Raw genomic sequence first — 22,184 nt, 5'->3', positions numbered from 1 at the left:
GACGAAAATAGTTAAATGACATCATTTTGTGCTTTTTATGCTAATTTAGACCTCCGATAAGTCACATCAGCTAAATATATTAATAAAAAGGTCACGTTATATTTTCAACCAAATCAATCGGAGCTGACACTGAAAAGATTGTTTTTAAAAAAAATTGATACTTAAGTGATCCGGCGAAAATTCTTAACACTAAAGTGATCACTTAGTATTCTTCTCCCATCTCTATTCACTTTCTCTCACCCTCTCTAAATTGGGCACTCGCTCACTCCGCTCCCTCATTTTAGTTTGGATATAAGTTTTCTTAAATTGGATTAAATATGAAAGTATTGACAACGTGGGTTGGGTAAAGATCACTAGATTTGTATTGCATGAAATTTTTTAGAACAGGTTAAAATTATCAACTTGGATCGGATCATTTTTTATCCAACCTGCTCGTTCGATGGATCTATTATTAAGAAAAGGAACCGCCGCCTTAGTTCTTCTATAAAAAGGGAGCTAGTGCTCCATGAGAAATGTCGACATTGGCGTGCAACTCTTGTCCATATTCAAATGAAGTCGGCAAATTATCTCAGTCGGTTCATGCATCTATCTGTAGCTTGTTGTCGTTGTTATCTTGTGCGCCTTGGAGAGCCAATAGAGGGAAAGCCAGAAGAAAAGCGATACAGGGCTTCAGAAAGGGAGTGGTTAGTCCTGAGGTGTGAGAGAATATTGTAATTGCGAAAGTTAGCATTGTGTCATATTGGCACCACGCTTCTCTGCAAACTCAACAATTGGCATTAGAGCAGGTGGAGATTGAGCGATTTGGATAACATTTTCTAAAAATGATCTCTTGTGTCATTTACTAAAATGAATGAACGAAAAATATCTTTATTGTCTACAAAAATATTTAGATAGAAATTGTTGTCGATAATGAAAATATTTATTCAGATTAATTATTTCGAGTAATACAGACAATTACTTTTAGGTAAATATTCTTCAAATAGATTATTTTCTGCGAAACAAATGAAGCTTAACAAGTTCGAACCACCCCTAAAAAAGACAAAAAGATGGAGCCATAGAAGTAGTAATTGTGAATTAAAGAAACTGAATTCACCCCTTAAATAACTATTATAACCTTTTGATAAATTAACAAGATGACGAGAGGAAGCTTTCACAAAATTCGAATTTTTGTGGAGCAGACATTAACGTCGCGAGAATTCTTAATTCATGAGTTGTCACCAGGGGCGGGGGAAGGGGTTACGTCATTGCATATGGAGACTAAAAGCAAGTGTTACATTCAAAGCCAATATTGTGTTGGGGGAGGGGGTGTTACGTCATTGCATAAGGAGACTAAAGCAAGTGTTACATTCAAAGCCAATGTTGAAGATTATAAACCGATTTATTATATTCCCAGATTATGAAACCAAAGATTCCAATATCTTGGCAGCCCTCCCAACGAAGCAAGGGCTGCACTATTATAAAATGAAAAAACCCAAATTGACAAGGAGGGATTTACATCACCCATACAAAGACTAAAGCGAGTATTAAGTTCAAAGACAATGTTAAAGATTAGAAACCGATTTATTATACTCCCAAAGCAAGTGTTACATTCAAAGCCAACGTTAAAGATTGTAAATTGATTTATCATTTCCCAAATTGTGAAACCAACAATTCCAATATCTTGGCAACTCTCCCAATGAAACAAGGGCTACAATATTATAAAGCGAAAAATTTTAAACTAATAAGGGGGGACTTACATCACTGCATACGGAGACTAAAGCAAGTGTTATATTCAAAGCCAATGTCAAAGATTATAAACCGATTTATTATACTCCCAAATTATGAAACCAAAGATTCCAGTATCTTGGCAACCTTCCCAACGAAGCAAGGGCTACGGTATTATAGAACGAAAAACCCTAAGCTGATAAGGGGGGATTTACATCACCGCATACGGAGACTAAATCAAGTGTTATATTCAAAGCCAATGTTGAAGATTATAAATTGATTTATTATACTCCCAAATTATGAAATCAAAGATTCCAGTATCTTGGTAGCCCTCCCAACGAAGCAAGGGTTGTGGTATTATAAAACGAAAAACCCCAAACTGATAAGCGGGGACTTACATCACTGCATACGGAGACTAAAGCAAGTGCTGGATTCAAAGCCAACGTTAAAGATTATTAACCGATTTATTACACTCCCAAAACAAGTGTTATAGTCAAAGCCAATATTAAAGATTGTAAACTGATTTATTATATTCCCAAATTGTGAAACCAACAATTCCAATATCTTGGAAGCCCTCCCAACGAAGCAAGGGCCGTGGTATTGTAAAACGAAAAAACCCAAACCAACAAGGAGGGACTTACATCATCGCCCATACGGATACTAAAGCAAGTGTTAAGTTCAAAGCCAATGTTAAAGATTATAAACCGATTTATTATACTCCCAAAGCAAGTGTTATATTCAAAGCCAATGTTAAAGAGTGTAAATCGTTTTATTATACTTCCAAATTGTGAAACCAACGATTCCAATATCTTGGCAGCCCTCCCAACAAAGCAAGGGTTACGGTATTATAAAACGAAAATCCCTAAACTGATAAGGGGGGGACTTACATCATTGCATATGGAGACTAAAGCAAGTATTCGATTCAAAGCCAATGTTGAAAATTATAAACCAATTTATTGTACTCTCAAATTGTGAAACCAACAATTCCGATATATTGGCAGCCCTCCCAACGAGGCAGGGGTTGCGGTATTTAAAAACAAAAAACCTAACACTGAGATATTTGTGATAAATTTACTTTTCACTAATTTTTGTTAAATTAAATTAACACTATGAAAAATATATGTCTGTGACAAACGAAGAGTAAAACCTTAACTAAACAATTCAATGGTAAAATTTATCGAAAACTAAAAAGGATAGGTAAATCTATCACGGGCATACCAGGTTCGGTAAATTAGTTTAGAAATAAATCTGGTCATAAGCCTATCAATTTGATATTATTCGTGATATTAATCTTTAAAAATACATATCCTAGGTGATCGGATTCCTTCACAAATCAAGTGTGCCTATGAAGATGAGGGTAACAAGAGAATTTACCATGAACATAATCATTTTGTTCCGGTCCTGAAATTCCAGATTAGACAAAAAGATACCACCGAATATAAAACCCACGTAAAGGATCGCGGCCCCCGGGCCCCACCACCACCCCCAAAAGAAAAAAAAAATCTGGACGGCGATGCGACACGTGCCGCCCTTCCAGGACGTCCCGCGACTTTTCGCGGTCAACGCGGGAAATTGACCGGTCCCCCACCCCACCCCCCACCTCTTGTCCCTTGAAATCCAAAAGGCCGCTCGCCGTCGATGTCGTGCCCCCACGCGCACGCGCTTTCGAGGGGCGCCTCACGCGCGTGCCTTTCCTTTTCCCCCACGTGATGGATTGGCGCCCAAGGTTCAATGATTGTTGTTATTTTTGGCAGATGATGTTAGTGGAGAGGAAAATTTGTAGTGATTGGAGAGGATAAGTTGTAGTGAAGATTTAGAAATTGCAATCAGGCTTTAAGGAGAGAGTTATATGGAATTCGAAAAGATTAGGGAAGTTTTTCCTGGTCTGGGGCGAGAAATTTCGCACGACGAGGTGCCCCGACGTGTGTAGGGAAAAAATAAAATAAAAGGAGTAGAGGAACGGTTAAATGGGTTAATAGGAGACCCCTATTTATTTTGAGAATGTTAGGGTGATTGAAATGGAATATAAGGCGAAAGAAAACTTGTTCGAGATTTACTACCTAATCCTTCTCAATAGACATTGGTGTCGGTTCATGTTCTTCTGACACGTGACGATCAATCAGTGGCTGCACTCCTATGGCTCAAGGGGAAGGGGACCATTCGCCATCGTTGTTGACTCCCTGTATTATGATTGCCACGCGGCATGATGTGATCTACTGAACGTTTTGTTTCTCTCGCTATGATAACCCTTCGTTTTACTCGTTTTGTGTGGACTTTCGGACTTGGTAACATCTAGACCTCAGTGACAAGACGAAAAAAGACATAATCTGGACTTTAGTGGAATTATTGATTTTGGACAGACTTTTCCAAGACATGCTCCCACCAGCTCGACGCTCCTCGCCTACTTCTCTTCACACCCTCTACACTTCGTCTTGTTTATGGGATTACTCCTTGGCAATGCTAACCAATCCGCAAGGCGAAGAGACCTCGTGATCGAACCTCCTTAACACTTATTTGACATTAGTTACGAGATATTGCTCCAAGCCATGACTAGTCCAAGTAAAGATGCTTACGGAGTAGGTGAGGATGGTTGATCCGGTCTCAAGGTGAGCTAGATGAGCCACGCGCCCATATCCTCAACCCAATACACTCTCTAGACAAGATAGACACTTAAATTAGGTTTCCGAACCCATCAAAGGACAATTTTGATCACCTACCTTAAATCGAAAAATCCGCTCGCCCCGCCTAGCTAACCAAATGGCACAACATAGTCACAAGATAGATAAGTATCAAGACCGCAAGCACGTTCACGTGAGGAATTCATCTCGAGAGTTCAAATCGACGTTGCCACATTCAGAGCATCCAATTCCAGCACGGCTCGTCAAATGTACCGTCGAACGTCCGGAGCAATTAATCGAGATCCCTCCACGATTATTACGTCACCTGCCCGTGCTTTTATGACGTCACGAATCACGTGTAATCCACGATCGAATGTGCCCCCACCCTTCCGCAATCACTACTCGCCAGCAGGCTGCGCGAATAATAGCCCCAGGCTAGCCAATCTGGACCACTGCCATATCTACATTCAATTTTTTGACCTTTTTGGTCCTTTGTGTAGGTCGAATTTTCACTGGAGGAAAGGGATTTTTATTTATTTTTTATTTATTTTTTTTGCGCTGCAAAGAGCATTGACGTTGGGTAGGTAAAATAATGGGAGGCATTCATAGAAACTAGGTGAAAGTTGCTAATTACTCTCTAGTCAAAGAACCCACATGAAAAATTAAATTCCCAATTCCCAATTTCCAAATTTAACAGGAGTGGGGAAAAGAGTACAGGTGGGGGAGGGTTTTTTTTTTTTTTTTTAAAATTTTTGAAGAAATGAGATCCGGCCTTGAAGAAATGATCGATTCTCTGGCCTTTGAAAGTACCGCCTGATCGATTCACTGAATGACTCGAAACAATATTCTTTTTTCCTTTGATAGAGTCTGGACAATCTAGAGTTTGAAAAACCGAAGTTGCAAGAACATTAATGCGATAGCAGCTTGCCCTTCTCAAATAGGAGATTGTGCGATTACAGAAAGTCAGTAACAATCCAATAACAATCCGATTAAATTGCATTTAATTAGGAAAGTTATGTGACCAATCTTATCCCATCCTCCCTCGAATTAATCCCCTTTCATAGTGATACCCTTTTTTGAATTAGCACAAATTTGTGCAGACAAACTTTAGATTAATCTAAAGATCGATAACTTGAGGTCTTGAATTCTAGATTCGACCCACAAAGTTTCACAAAGTATGGAGAGCTCGTCCCTAATAGGGGAAGGGCATCGTCGTCAATTCATATTTTCCATGTTTGGAAATGGATTAGGATTGTTGACACCCCTTTGGATGCTGATTAGGGAAGAGAAACAAGGCATGGGGTTGCGCAGATCTTGTCCTTAAACTTGGCCGGCGTTGGCCGGTGATGGCTCTCTAGCAAGATGCGGACCCATCGAACGTTGAAAACTCATGATCGACAAGGTGAAATCAAATTGAGCCATCGGATCGAACAAGAGAGGAAGTTGCAATGAAAATTGTTATTGCAATTAGAGTTACAGAACGACGATGAGATGATCCACCGTCGCAAAAAAAGCATATGTTGATATGATCTTCCTCTATTCACATCAAGATCGATCCGAGATCAACGACACCAAACAACAGATCAATCGAACCTTTTTTCCGATCTAATCTTTCGCCTAATTTCCTTCTCTCTATATTTTTTGGTTTTTTGCCTTCTTGTCTAATTTCTTCTAAAATTAAAATCGACAAAAAGCGAAACGATCGAGGCCTAGATTCTATCCCTCGAGGACCCGCCGCCCCCCCGCCGCCGCCGCCCCCCCGCCGCCCATCATCATCATCATCGTCGTCAGGCGGACTCCGGCGGCGGCGGCTCGTTGAGGTCGAGATCCAGCACCCTGGCGGCGGGCTTCTGGCCGCGGTCGCTCGCGTCCACGACGACGGAGCACGAGTCGGAGTCGCTCCGGGATCCGTCCGCCGCCCGCCGGTCGAAGATGATCCGCTGGTAGAGCTGGTTGTTCATCGCCCCCGCCCGCGCCGCCATCGCCTCCATGTAGAAGGGCCCGTACGGCCCGGCCGCCGCGACCTGGTGCGGGAACCGGAACCCGACAGCGCCGCCTGCTCCCGCTCCCGCGCCTGCGCCGCCGCCGCCGCCGCCGTGGTGGTAGGCGAGGTTGAGATCCAGCTGCGCGGAGAAGTCCACCATCGGCGCCGCAGCCGCCGCCGCCGCCGGGTCGTGGCCGGAGGACTCGACCGTGCTGCTCTGGCTGGGGCTGCGGCTGTTGCAGCCCTTGCCACCGCCGCCGGCTCTGGCTCCGGCTCCTCCTCCGGCGGCTCCGGCGAGGAGGAGGACGGGGCGCTCCGAGGGGAGGGGAAGTTGGTCTTGGCCTTGGAGCCGCGGAAGTCGCGGGCGGCGGAGTCGTAGGCGCGGGCGGCCTCCTCGGCGGTGTCGAAGGTGCCGAGCCACACCCGGCTCTTCTTCTTCGGGTCCCTGATCTCCGCCGCGTACCGCCCCCACGGCCTCTTCCTCACCCCCGGTAGTGCGCCTCCCTCACCGCCAGCCTGGCGCCGCCGCCCGAACCCGCCTTCTCCTTCATCGCCATAAATTCTAGAGAGAGAAGGGCAGAGAGAGAAGGGTAGAGAGAGAGTTTTTGGTGGTGGTGGTGGTGGTAATGGAGAGTTCTGACAAGGAGGGGAAGAAAGGGAGGAAGGAAGGCGGCGTTTTATAGCGGGGGGAAGGGGGAGGAGGTGGGGTCAACGAGGAATTTGACCGGGGCGGCTGCTTGCTGGGTGGTTACGTGGCACGACGACCGTGTGTCACCGATCGTGAGGGTATCGTTATCACCATCCGACGGCTCCTCCTGCTCCTCCTGCTCTCTCTCCTCCCGCCGCTAGTGGAACCCTGACGATCCCTTTCTATTTTATTTATCTTTTTTTTTTTTTTTTTTTAAAATTTTCGTTACGTTTGTTTGGTTTCTAGAGAGGGGCAGCTGCAGCGGCGATGGGATTGCGTGCGGGGGGCGTGGGATGCCCCGACCCTCCTCTTCCTCCACGCGCGCTCCCTCCTCGGTCGGCGCGCGTGCCCCGCACCGCCTCCAGATTTTCCTCGATCGCGGCTCGTTGTGGTCCTTGATTCTCGTGTTTCCTTTTTTTTTTTTTGTCGGATCCGACTGTCCGGAATTTTCCAGGAAAATGCCCCCGCGCCCTCTCTCAAATTGAGGAGAAAATCTTCCGATTTTTTGTTTTTTTTTTTTTTTAATACTTTTTCTTTCAACAAGCAAATACAACGAAAAACTCTAATCTATATTATCACTCCCACACAAAATGCCATAATTTTTTTTTGTCCATAATTTTTTTTTTGTCGAGAAAATACTCAAATTTATACATGTGTACTGAGGTTATATTTGTTATTCTAGCATAAGTTTGGACTTTTTGTGGTATGAAATTTTTTAGGTATTTGTGTCCTAATGAGTAAGTTTATGATGATTTATAACACACAAAAAAGCTCTTCGTACATTCAGATTTTTTTCACCCTTTTTAAAAATTTTATTACTAAATTTGAAACATCGGATACTCCATTTCCTCCTTAGTATGAGTTTATTCTGGTTTTTATCCTATTCATCTAACACGTTATTAACATGCCTAAATGAATTACTTCATGTTCTAAACCTAACATTCGAAGCTTCTGGAGTAGAGCATGTAAGTCCAATGTCCATATTTGGTGTCCACACCTGGTGAATTGAATATAACCGATCTGTCAGATCGGAATCTCTATTTCTGTCTAGATCCGTTTAACCAATTCTTTTTACAGAAATAAATTCTTTGATAGATATGAAACGGTATCACGAGAGGAAAGCAACTCGCAATTGACACGGCAGTGACGCGGATATTTGCACTGCTCTTGTGATAAGCATCTCAATCAATTTCTTTTGACCTCGAACTCTCCAAGATCTCTTTTCGTTTTGTTGTCAATATTGCGTGGTCGAGTAGAGCATGTAAGTCCAATTTCCATACTTAGTGTTCGCGCTTGATGAGTTGAATATAACTGATTTATCAAGTCGGAATCTCAGTTTCTGTCTAAATTCGTTTAACCAATCCTTTTCACAGAAATATATTCTTTGATAGATATGAAACGACATCATGAGTAAAGCGCAACTCGCAATCAACACGACAATGACCCCGATGTGCACACTATTCTTGTGACATTTCATCCGGATCAATTTTTTTTGACCTCCAATTTTCCAAGACCACCTTTTTGTTTTGTCGTCAATATCTGCGGGGTCGATATTCCGCACGTGTAACACGTTGCGTGATCTCCGCACAAAAACACGATCTCCTCCCAAAACCCGCCTTTCCAATCAATTTACTCAGGTGGGGCCCCGGCGCGTGGGGGAGCGGAGCGCGTGGCTGAGCATTTGGCGGGCGAGGTGGAGGTGGTGGTGGGGAGGAGAACCGGCAACAGGATATTGCCGGTGGAATCGCGCGTGGGGTGCGGCGTACACGTAACCGAGCGCATCGCGGGGAGCCGGCTCTGCTTTTCGGCTCTTCCTTTCTCTCGGGGCCACTTATTTATTTATTTATTTTTTTTTTTTATTCTTTTTTCTTTTTTAATTCGATGCGCCGAGCTCTCATTTTCACGCGCTTTGTAAGCGGATGCCGTGGGGACAAGAGCCTGCCTGTCCCTCACCGCGTGCGATTACCGCACGTGCCCGAGAGGGAATTCGAGGATATGACCGTATTGCCCTTCCTAACCCCCGCCCCCGGGGGGGCGGGGACCGCTCCGTCCCCGCTGCGGTCGGAGCGGCCCCCCCCTCCCGGGAGGAGACAGAGAACAGGTCTGACATTAAGCTTGGGATGGGATGGGGTGTGCCCACATAGCTCGAAGGCATGTCTCGACGGACTGGATAAGGGCATAGAGCCAATCAAGTTGTTGTTCGATTGGACTCGAGTGGGCGCTCGTGGAATTCATGTTGACATAATTTTTACGGGCGGTGCTAGGGAGTGTTATCGGTTCGGTTCATTCATTGATCACCTCTATTTGTGATCCTGCCCGTATGTTGTTTCTACAGTTGTTATTACTTTTCTTCATATAGGCATATTTTCAAAGTTTTGTGATATGTAGTGTTAGTATATTATATATACAAAATATTTTAATTCATTGGAAGTGCGAGATTTTGTGGGATTATCATCAACTGTTCCAAAAGTTTAAGTTATCAGATTAATGTGTGATTTATTATTTAAATATTTTCGCCACTCCTTCTAACACTTAGTTTGGTTTTTTTTTTGCTTAGTTATAAGTGTGAAAATTTTAATAGGTAGGCAAGTGAAGTTTGAAAAGATTCAAATTCAAAACCTTCATCTTTGATATAATGTAAGATTTTGTGAGGCCACTATCAACTTTATTATTATAGGGAGATTACCTAGAATCAATTTTTATATACGTAATTTCAATATTTTATAGGGAGATAACCTAGAATCAAATTTTTTTTTTCATATACATATATTCTCGTGGCGAAATGAGGCATAAGTTTGAGGAACAAAGTGAGGCCAGTAGGGACTCAGCTGCAAGTCTCCCCTCCTCACCATCCCTTATTTTGATATCCCTCGAAAGACCTCGATAACTCGTTACGTGCATGCATATATTTATTGTATCGAGTATATAATCCAAATAACTTTATCGAGAATTTTTTTTTTCTTGGCATGTGTGAATACATTGTTTTGGCCCTTTTTCACATCAATTATGTTAGTAGTCTATGTACAATGGATCCCCATGTATATTCTCAGTCTCTTATAAAATGGTTCGCATTTTAATGTGTTTACCATAAACAAATGTAATCCACCCGATAATTTTAATCCTTAGGATGACGTCATACTCCAAAAGTATCTCAAGAAAAATGTATAAAGGAATGAAAGCGACATAGATTTGTTACTGATGTAGAAAAAATTGCAGTATTTTTATATAAAATATACGTATAATATATGCACATGATTTCAATGAAACTTCCATCTCTTAGATATTTTTGATGAACTTACGCAGTAAATAAATTAAAGACGTATAAAAAACACGCGGTACTGTACTTTGGTGAAATTATCTGAATTTTTAACCTGTCTTATATCTTTTCATCAGCCAATTAATTATGGAATATGTAAATTCTCACATATAGGTGAAATATGTAATTACATAACATCACATTCATGCAATTAAATATACCATTCTTTTGATTTATCTTCGGATGTCATAAACACACATATGTAAGAGATGGTAAGTAACTTATAAAAATATTAGAATTAAAAAGGCATATTTTCATACAAAAATTTTCCAATAGTAATATATGCCGTAGACCTAAGATATTTATAATATTGTTTTCAGATTCTATAAAAACACCATTTGATTTATTTTAAGGAAAATGAAGCAAATGTCCCTAAACTTTAGTTCAATATGCAATGTGGTCCCTTAAGTATAACCCAATGCTTAATGTAGTATATGAACTTTTGATTTACTTAATGTGGTTTTGAACTTTTGGTACATATTTAATATTGTCTATAAAATTTATGAAAATATTCAATGTTGTCCCTTAATTTGAATTAATGGAAGGACAACATTAAACATTTTAGTATAGTTGAATATGTATCAAAATAAAAAAAAATCACATTGCACATTTAGTCAAAATTTAAAACTATTTGTATCATTTTCTCCTTTTCTTTTATGTACTTTTAAAGAAAATAGCCGTCCATATCCTAAACTGTATGATTGTCATCTGCATTAACCGACTGAGTTGGAGACGGCTGACCCCGTCCCAAATCCATCCTAAAAACTCTCGATTGTGTCCAAACTCGATGGACGGTTTTGATACGATATATCAAACCAAATTCACAAAGGCAATCGAGCATCGATCGAGTGCCCCACATCCCACCATAGATATTTATTAAGCAAATTATAGAGTAGACTTCTGACCAAAAAAATAAAAATATATAAATGAAAGAATCGACAACTTTAAATTTCCGACCATAACCATATTTTCAAAGCCATTGTATATCTTCAAGAAGAAAATCTGCACAGTTGCAAAGCACATGAGATCAATTTGAAGTCAAACAATCATTAAAATTAAAGACCTAGGGATCCTAAAATTAGAAGCTTCGATTGAAGGGGTAGCTGTTTGCAGGGAAAAGAAATGCCAGAAACAACTGATCTTTGCTTTTAGGCTTACAAAATTACATGAGTAAATCTTAAGTTTTCGGGAAAATAATAAGGGGTAGTTTTGTATGGCGTATCGAGCTTGGGTTCCGACTATCCGACAAGTACACCAAAGTCGTTGCAAATAAATTGGTTTTTTAAATGGAATTCCGGACCCGTCAGCTGTCACACAACCTGATTGTCAATACCCATCTTAGATCTATTAGGCTCCGGGCAGGACGAGAACCTGCTTAATGCCAAGCATGCTTCCTGGAATCATCATACGGATTACACTAAAGTCCCCTACTTTTCATTGATTTATCACTTTGAGTCTCAAGAACTTTAAAATTGGTGTTGAAATATCTTCGGCAATTTATCTTGTTGGAGCACTTGGCATTTTGGGGGATCGATTCAATGTCTCCTGAAATTGAGAATTTGTTTGCAAGTTCATTCATAAGCAAGCACAATCCCATGTTGTTCTGTCCGAATCTCTTCCAATCAACATGTGTCAAGGGCGGCTCGCACCTTTGACATCACTCCTGATCAAACTTAATCGAACTTCTACGATGCTCATACGGCGAACATTCTCAGTCACTCGGGATCGAGCTCAACCATCCGGAAGCAGGGAAGCTTTGGATCTCTGGAAGGACTCAATTCAAACCCTAGTTTAGCTATGGTCCCCACGATCTTGATCGCTCCGTCCATCGCAGTCCTCTGTTCTGGCGTGTCGCAGGTGCGAACGGTGATGCCAAGAACGGCTGCTCTGCTACGCGGCCTGATGAGAAGTCAAAGGACGCGAAACAGCACGAGAGTCACGGACTCTCTCGCTCCTCTCTCTCTCTCTCTCTCTCTCTCTGCGTGTGTTGACCTTGACCTTCAACGTCGCCACGTTCAACTTTTCCCTACCTCTCTTTCTTCTTTTTCCCCTTTTCCCTTTTGGTTGGACTCGGTTTGGAACGTCGGACTGACGAAACTTCAGACGGGGACACGGGCTTCGAGAGGATGGTACCAGTAGAGCCGTCTTTCGTGGAAACCCTAGAATGAATTCTTGCGTATGCTTTGACCGGTGGGAAGATCTTGCAGCAAAATGGACTTTCTCGGTACCGTCTTTGCTTTTGTCTTGTTTGATCTTCTAGGGATATGGTGCTAAGCCCGACTTAGAAGTGGGTCTCCAGTTGGTTTTCTACTAGTCTGGTTGGTCAGGAAGCATGGCAAGAAGAGCAGCTTTCCTTTCGGGCAAAAAAGAAAGTATCTGCCTACATATGTACGCATAGTACGAGTTTGGGGAAAAGTGTCAAAAAAAAAAAAGTCCTAAACCTTTTGTTTTTATGCCGATTTAGTCCTAATCATTTTTATGTTGTGTTGAAATTAGCTGACTGGACGCCGGCCGACTGATGTGGGCGATCGGCGCGTGTGCACAACTTTTAATAATATTTTAATATTTTTGAATTTATTATTTATTTTTATTTTTATTTTTTTCTTCTCCTCTTTTTCCTCCCGCCAACTCGGCGCGAGGTCGCCCTCGGGGCCATTGGTGAGGTCGACCTTGACCTCGCTGGCCGTTGCCTCTGGCCGGTCGCCGAGGTCTAGCGATCGGCTGGAGGAAGAAGATGAGAAGAAAAAAAAAAAAAAAAGAAAAAAAAATCAAAAATTCAAAAAAATTAAAATATTATTAAAAATTGTTAACGTCAGGCGTCAATTAGGCCACGTCAACCAATCGACATCTAGTTAGTAAAATCCAGCTAAAATTGGTTGGAAATGACTGAATTGGTACAACGTAAAATGTTTAGGACTAAATCAACACTAAAAAAAAAGGTTTATGACTAAATTAGCATAAAGACAAAAAGTTTAGGACTTTTTTAGCACTTTTCCCTACAAGTTTATAATAACTCCATATATATTCCTTTCTCCTTTATTTATAAGGTTAAGTAAAGATGTACATGGAAGTACCCTGTGAGATAGAGAATCTATATATCTCCACTCAATGTGTGTAGAGATGCTCTTATATAAATCCTCGTGATATCTTGACATGGGTGAAATAACATAATTACGAAGTCCCGAATTTTAACATGTGACAGGAGATTAGAAAGAAAAGCATAGCCTGATAGAACCGTAGAGGCAACATGCATCTTTGAGTAATACATAAAGTTGACTGTCAAGATATTGACACTGTTAGTTCCCTTGAGAAAATCTAAATTTACTTAAGAAAGTAAGCGATTGTTAGGTATTGCTCGAACACAATGTCTTATTGATACAAATTGGTCATCAAATGTCAAGCATGACAAAGTTTCTTGGTTTCTTTAAAATGGTAGTACTGTGTGCAATTTAATTGATTTAGGTGTGTGAGAAGGTCTCGTTCTAAAAAGAACTTTAAAAATCTCTCTAAGAGGGCAATCTTAAAAATCACCGTTAGATTTGGATAGGTTCCAAACGAAACATATGCTGAATTTTGAACCATCTCTTCCCTTCTGAAAGGACTAAGTAGACATATTTACATATTCTTTTGTGGGATGGGCTTCAAAGGTCGAGCCACCTGAAAGCCTTAAAATACCTTACAAGTAGTCTTATAAATTGGTTAAACTGAGTCTTTTGGTCCGTGCAAGTGGCATGGACACAGATCATTTTACACAATTTTTGGAATCTTACGGGATGACCTCCATTATCTCAGCTGACTACATCGACCACAAGGATGTGGATAATATATACCAAACTTTCAACTTGCTTCTTCTGTTTATCCGTAAAATATCTTCACCTCATAATTCCGATATATAAAATCTATCAAGAAAGTGTTAAGATTCAGACTCTATTTGTCACACCGAACTTGTTACATTTTGAAAATTATTTTTTAGCAAGTAATTTTGTTTAGGAAGATGACAATATTTTCTAGTGTTTAGCAGAAATATGAAAAAGAAGTAGAAAAGGTTTTTCGTTGTTTGGAAATGAAAATTTGATGTGATTTTCCTAAATAGACATACACCACTCGAGCACTAGTAACTTGTGCACTAACAATCGTGGAATTAGTGCTCGGCATTGTGCACTGAGGTTTAGGTTTGGCCTTGATCGATCTTGACTCGGGTGTTGGGGACCTAGGGTTGGGCATTTGGGTCTTGAACATGAGCAAGGGTATCATCTCAAGTCAATAGAAGTCGGGCCCAAGAACACGATGTCTGTCCTTGGCTTCCTGAGGCCTCAATTGACATAATTAAAATATTTATGATTAAATTGATAATAATGTACTAAGTTTAGGACTTTTTTGACAATATTCCATGTTTCTTAGTTTAATACTGTCTACTTTGTTATTTTCTAGTCTTTGTCCCTTTATGAATAGGACGTGAGGATGAACATTTCCAAGGGAACTATTTTGGAGTGGGTAAGTTTATCTGAAAGTTGGAATCTACCCAACCAAGGTCGACTCTCGGTTTGTAGAACTGGAAACAATTAAGAACCGATCCTGTAGACCTAGAACTTCTCAAATGTTTTTTCTATCTCCTCTCTCTCACTCACACTCAACAATGAATTTTCTTTATCTTCATCTCTTCGCTCATCGCAAAACTCAGTAACATTGAACTTTCATTAATTAAACATGCCAAAACATGTTTTTGCTTCTGCTTCTACAGTCGCTGGAAGCTCAAATTCATGCCACTAGGACAGATTCAACCGGACATCACTCGTGAGATCGTACCTGAACCCGATCACCGACACTGCCTTCTCGTTGGCCGATTGCGGGTCCATTCCCCAAACCATCAAAACCCAAAAAGGAAAGAAAGCTCTTCTTCCCTTTAGTAAAGGGTCTCTAACGTCAGCTCAACAAAGTATTCCTCTTCAATTCATCTTTCCAAGTTTCTCAGAAGAAACCTTCAAAAAATAATTAAAGAAGAAGAAGAAGAAGAAGAAGAAGAAGAAGAAGAAGAAGAAGAAGAAGAAGAAGAAGAAGAAGAAGAAGAAGAAGAAGATCCTCATTTTATAATTCCAATGACAGCGACTCCTTTGGAATCTCAGACCATTTCCACTGATTATTTGACAGAGACGGGAAGTTCTAACGTTTTACTGTTTCCCTTCTGGTGATTTACACGAACGAAATGAGAATGACCGCAGGAGCAGGGCGGCGGCTCACGGTGAGAAGTTTGCCTTTTTGGTTCCTTGGCATGTTCGGTCAACGGCAAGCGTCCCGCGATCCGGTTCATGCGATGCGAAAGTTCATTGAGAAGGGCCAAGAAAATAAAATAGAGATCGACTGCCAGGTGGTTTTGGCCCGATTGGGACAGATCTTAGCTGCTATTTGAACAACATTTGATTGGCTATTTGAGGGAGATTAGATGATGTGCTTATTATTAAATCTGGTTGACTTACGCTTAATCTCGAATCCCACTTTGCAAATCCGTGCATATCAATTGTAAATCTTGCAGACGCGAAATTTGAGCATGCTCCTAACCTAATTTGATAAATGTCGAAAGATTTAAGGGCTTGTTCAATCGAATTGAATAATAAGTGTTGAAAACTTAGGTACCGAACATTACATGCTGAAGGCCTAAGTAGTAATGAAAATGGATGAAAATTGGGTAATAAAAAGTTTCTGATAATGGATGAAAATTGAATAATCATTTTTCACTGGTTTCTTCCAAACATAAATGGTGACATTATCGGAAGTTTCAACCATATGATTAGCAAGATTTTAATTTCGATTGAATATTTTATTGCTTAACCAAGTAAGCACTTGTTTAGTGATTTTTGCCTTAAAACAATGAATTAACTAGATGTAGTTAGATGCTATCACATGCGCTTAATAACGTTAAGTGTTGAAAAGTTTAATTCTTGACATAGTTACCTATCACATCCTAATTTTAATTGATTATTAGCTTTAAGAGTTATTAAAGGAAACTAATTCCGGAATTCTGAACTCGAACTAGCGAGTAACATCAAACCCCATACAAAAAAGGGGTCTAGAAATACCTTGTATCACTAATCGGAAGTACATCATGCAACAGAACATACCTTATTTTAAACGGATTAAATGCACCTATTGCAACGTTGTGAGAGAGATCGAGTGGAAATAATTTTCTTCATGAGAAAAGGGTCTTCTCTTTTAAAGAAGTAACCCTCAAAGTAATTGCATTAGCAGTTATTTTCTTTGAATCGTGGGCTATGGGCCCTTTCGAATTATTTAAATTGCGCTTGCACATAGGAGCCCTAACGTAGTTTCCGAGCCCTCGGCAACAGAACCGAATCTAGAGGCTAGGGCCAAGTCTGTCGGAATCTATACGAGGAAGAGGTCAAGTCTAAAAAGGCCAAGCCTTGAACCTTGGTGCTTGAGCCCAACCTCTTGGACCTAGGCTTGAGCACTAGCACCCATGCCTAAGTCCATAAAGGCTGAGCCTAGGACATCATACCTTTATCTGACTCCACATTGTCCCAACCCAAGTCCACGGAGGCTAGGCCCAAAACCCAGATACCCATGCCTAAATCTCCATCATTGGCGCCTGGGTCCATTAACGCTATGTGACATCCAAAATTTTCATACTTCTCCATACGGACATTGGTAATTGTCACATGATTCTCTTTGTCTTTGATAATCATAATTTATTAGCCACTTTTCAATAGTTTAATTGCCACATTTCTTAGTTTATCACCTAGTTTCTTATCTACAAATGACATCATTCCTTACATCACTTCTTTTAAATCTATCCCATTAGTGCTCTATAAGCTTGCAAGCCAAGAGTCCTTATTCATTTTCCACACCTTCCTCATTTTCAACCATAAGTTTAACCTATAATTTACATCATGCATGACCTCACCCTTTTACTTAAATAATTACAGATTAAATAATGATTCTTAGTTAACTAAAAGGTATTATTTTAATATCATGAGATACATGAGTCAAGGTCTTCTCTATCTCTCGTTAATGCTTGAAATGATTACAACACAAATAATGTTTCCTCATGCACTTTACTTGACAAGTTCTCAAAATATCTACTTTAAAACCATAGAGTTAAGCCATTTGTGACCTTCTAAATTGAAAACTCTCATTCAATCTCAACCTAGTGTTTGTAACCCAATGTTATCATTACCTTTAACCTTGGTTAAAAGATCTTATCGTTTCATAACTAATGAAGATCTTCTAGGTACGTTCTCCTTGGTCATGTGCTTTCATTCCTAAGTACTTGAAGTCATCACTAGTTTATTTAACCTTGGAACAAATCTTTATCCTTTTTATATCTTGTAAAGTTCTCTAGTACATCTCCCTTCTTTGGTGGCAAGAGCTACTTCAATTATTCAAGATAACTTCAACTTCTTCTTAGAAGGGGGGAAAAAGGAGCTCCATGTCTCTTTCCTTTCCCTTCATCTCACCCTCATTTAGAAAAATAAATGACTCACTTTAGTATTTCTAAAGTTTCTAATTTCACCGTTTCAAGTGTGTACAAGGTGGTTAAATCTTTGAGTTGTCCAAGTTTTATTTAGGACAAGTGAAAACTATGAGGACTAAGTTCGATTGATGTACTTAGTACTTTTGATTTGGTTTGTTGATGTTTGTTAGCTTAGTTTAAATTTGATCTTAAGTGCAAATAGGTTCCAAGACTGGCATATAGAGTTATGGTGAATCCTTGCCTAAATTGAAAATTTTAATACATGTCTAGAAGGTGTTTGAAAGAAAACCCAAATGGTTTTGTTGCACCTTAGATGAGAAAGAATGGGAAAATGGTAAACTAGGCATAAAAAGGGGTATCTTAGTAATTTTTTACATGGTTAGGGACAATTTTGAAATTCACAAAAATGAGAGTGTGCTGTTAATAGGGTTATTTTGTGGGGTTAAACGTTAATTAGTGAGTTATTAGTGAGGGACAAATATGCAAAAACTGAAAGTTCTGAGGGGTTGTTTACAGCATGAGGAAGTTTATTTTTATAGGTGGTTAAGTTCTTTCGAGAGATGATTTCTTAATCTAGACAATACGTGGAACTATGCAAAATTGGTCCTAACTATGTAATTAATTTGGAAGTAGGCTATTTGGGTAATTTTATAAAATATATGGCATGTCCATAGTGTAAACAAAATATCGTATATTTTGGATGACAAATAAGTGACCCTCCTCTCCTTTGTTTTTTTTTTTTTTTTCTATTAAAACTAGCTGGCAAGGGCTAGCGACCTCACCTACCCACCCTAGGAGACATTAACTAAGAAAACATTAAATTAGAAAACCACTCAAATGAAGAAACCAATTTGAATGATGAAACCTACTCACTTTAGGAAACAATCCTCCGGCCATTGACTTAGCTGAATGAGCCTCGGTTTCTTAACTATTAGAATCTTCATCTTGGACGACTTCTCCTCGTTAGACCCATTGGATCATATTGTGGCCGGAATTTCCCTTTACTTGCATAAACATCAAATGGGCTTAGTTGATAAATGAAGCTTGAGTTGGACTTGGGAGTTGTTTGTCTTTAAAGTAAGTTCCAAGCTTTGGTGAATTTCCGATCTCACATGCTCTCGCATCATACTCCCAAAGTCAATGGAGACTTGACCTCTAATTTGATTGAGCTTGGCACCCGAAACGTCATAATCACCACCAACATTGTTATGTTATTGTTCTCATACAAATTTAGAATGCTAATTATATTTATTAAATATAAAATTGTCCAAAAGCCTATTGCATAGCTCAATTAGTTTTAAATTTTTAAATTTTGTCAATTAAGTACTAAACAGCATTTTAGTTGAGTCAATCCAATTAAATTTGGTTGGAAATTACTGACGTAAATGCCGGTTATCCTATATGACTATGCGGCACGACCAATATTAATATGGATAAGTTTTAATAATATTTAATTCTTTCCATTTTTATTTTTAATTAATTAATTTATCTACTTTTAACCTTAGGTTGACAAAGTCGTTGGCTGGACATTGCCCTTTGGCTAGCGAGGGTTGTTGCCCTCACTTGTGGCTAGTAAGGGTTGGTCAACAACCTCACTAGCCTAGAGTTAGGAAAAAAAAAAAAAAAAGAAAAGAAAATTCAAAAAAATATTGAAATATTATTAAAAAATGTCTATATTGGTGTTAGCCCGTGCCACGTAGGACGTCTGGTGTTCACATTAGTGATTTTTGGCCAAAATTGTTGGATGAACTTAATAAGTAAAACGTGAAAATGTTTAGAACTTAATTGGCAAAATTAAAAGGTTTGGAGTTGAATTGGCAAAAGTGTAATATGTTTAAAACTTTTTGAACAATTTTTCATATATTATTCAAGGGTTCCACTTCTAACAGCCCAAAAACATATTCCATGGCATCTATAAACAAAAATATGTTCCCCGCCGGTGACAAGGGTGATTAAATTCTTCTATAATCCGTTTAAAATTCCCTAAGACATAATTCCGAGCTTATTTTAAAGAAGCTCAACCTCTTTGGCCAAAAAAAAGGGGACTCCCAACCTTCAATGACTGAAATACTTTGAAGTTTAGAAGAAAATGATCTTACACGTTTGCGGCTGAAACTGAGTCAAGTACGGCTGAAATTGAGTCAAGCTACTTGCGTGAAACTTTCTCTCGGATCAGCGATTCCTCACGATCCAACTTAAACGACCTTGATTGGCTCTTCGCGCGCAAGACCATTTCAAAAGGAGGAAGCTTTGGATATTTGGAAGGACCACAGCTCAATCTGCCAAATGACAATCCATATTCAAACCTCAGCTTGGCGAATCCACACGCTCTATTACACTGCTATTGAAATTACAGATGGGCCTCGAGCCCGTTCGATTCGATCTGGCGTGTGGCAGGTGTGAACGGAACGCCGTGAATGGCTGCGCCCGCACGCGGCCTGGTGCAGTCAGGGGACGCGAAACAGCACGAGAGTCACGGGACTCTCTCCTTCTCTCTCTCTGCGTGTGTTGACCAATTTACCTTTGGGATCATCGTATTCAACGATTCCTTCTCTCTCTCTGCGTGTTTTGACCCTTTGCTTGGACTCGGTTTGGAACGTCAGACTAACGGAATTTCAGAAGGGGACGAGGGTTTCAAGAGCATGGTATGATTAGAGCCTTCCTTCGTGGAAACCCTAGAATGATTCTTGCGTATTCTTTGACTGGCGGTAAATCCTGCAGCTAAATGGGCTTTGGGCCCGTTTGGTTCAGCTTTGAGGAAATACCCTTGAGAGAATGCAAATACCTTTGAGGTAAATGGGTTTTTCAAAATGTTACATCGTTTGGAAATTGTAATTTCAAATAGCATTCAAAGATAACATTTCGGATTTGTCTGTACAATCTTAGCTTTTGTCTTTTTTGATCTTTAGGGACCTCAGGTTGGTCTTGAAGCATAGCAAGAGCAGCTTTCTTTTCATGTTTTCGATAATTACGACATGTGTGAGACGTTAAAATTGTCACATATTATAGCGATTAGTGGTATGCTAAAAAATTATGAACGCTTTATTATGAGCCAAAAAAGAAAAGGATAAAATAAAATGGTAAATATATATGTATATACATCAAGGTCCATTTGGTTCACTAAAAACTTCTTGTTGCTTGGAAAATATTTTCATAAGATTCAATTTTAGAGAAACAATTTTTGTTTTTGTTTTTGTGTGTTTGTTGGTGCTGAAAACAAATTAGAAAATTTGATTTTATGGTGTTTGATAATACGTGCATTCACTAAAGGTATCTTGGATCGTTAAAAATGCAATGTGATAACTGACAAAGCAGAATCAACATCTTCTTTCTTTATTCTGGAATTCATTAAAATAACAAAAATTACAGATACATTGGGAAAGAATTAGGAAATCGTATTTGTAAATACTGAATATGATTTTTTTTTTTTTTGGAAATGGAGAAGAACATGAACATTAATGACGTATATTGAGGAGATCGTAGACAAGATTTATAAAAAAAAAATGGAAAAAAGGTAACAAATTGATGAAGAATGAACATAGACATAAATAGGCCGATCATTTTTGTTAAATTAATATTTCGAGTTTGAATTCGAATATCGATTTGTTAAATCGAATTTTGTTAAGGAAAATTTTTCTAAGAAGATTATAAATCGGTTGACGAAGTCTTTCTTTTTATTGGACTTTCTTTCGTACGTGCAAAATAAGCAAGGAAACAAAACAAGGAAGTTAACTTATTACTACAAGACAATATAAGAAATAAAATAAAAGATTAAGTAAGGATTTCTTTCTTCCGCAGAATCCTTGATCACGTTGAAGGCTAAAGTTGGTGGGCCCAGGTCAAATTGTTGACCTTGGGCGCGCGCACACGTATAAAAAGCGGAAAAGAAGAGGAGTCGGAGAAACCCTACAAGAGAAAAACCTAAAAAAGGAGCCGTGCGTCCACACGTCCAGATGCTGCCCAAGCCTTGAAGAGATAGAGAACGTGAAGCTACAGGTACGTGGAGAAGAGATAGATATACTCAGTTCTTGTTTTGGCGTTCACGTGAAGCTATAAGTACGTGGAGAAGAGATAGATACTCAGTTCTAGTTTTGGCGTAAGCTTGAATGCACAGTAATTTTGTGCCATGAGTTTATGTTCAAGTGGATTATTTATTTATAACACTTTAAATTTGAGATTAAATCTAGATGTGAGAAACACTCGAGTGTGTGAGTGATTGTAAACTTTGAATCTCCAATTATAGTAAATTATTTACTACTGGCTCTTCCCATGAACGTAGGTATCGATACTCGGACAAAACCATGTAAAATTCTAATGTCCTTATTATTTCTCGTTTATTTCTCTTGTGATTTTGTGTTGATGTAAATTATAAGATCCTATCGTTTTCG

The 22,184-nt window shown here is 39.5% G+C and overlaps 1 protein-coding gene across 1 annotated transcript; it reads right to left on the bottom strand.

Annotated features, from left to right (window-relative positions):
* Window positions 1–5,759: 5,759 nt before the first annotated feature.
* LOC104445249 (motor neuron and pancreas homeobox protein 1) lies at window positions 5,760–16,921 on the bottom strand. The gene is made up of 2 exons (XM_010059072.3): window positions 16,822–16,921; window positions 5,760–6,813 (listed from the first exon to the last, which is right to left on the bottom strand). Exons 1-2 carry the CDS (start codon window positions 16,919–16,921, stop codon window positions 6,110–6,112), a joined length of 804 nt encoding a protein of 267 aa, XP_010057374.2. The 3' UTR covers window positions 5,760–6,109.
* Between the last annotated feature and the right edge of the window lie 5,263 nt (window positions 16,922–22,184).

The sequence above is a fragment of the Eucalyptus grandis genome, chromosome 5 (assembly GCF_016545825.1).
Source record: "Eucalyptus grandis isolate ANBG69807.140 chromosome 5, ASM1654582v1, whole genome shotgun sequence".
NCBI lineage: Eukaryota > Viridiplantae > Streptophyta > Magnoliopsida > Myrtales > Myrtaceae > Eucalyptus > Eucalyptus grandis.
This window is presented reverse-complemented; position numbering and strand designations above follow the sequence as displayed.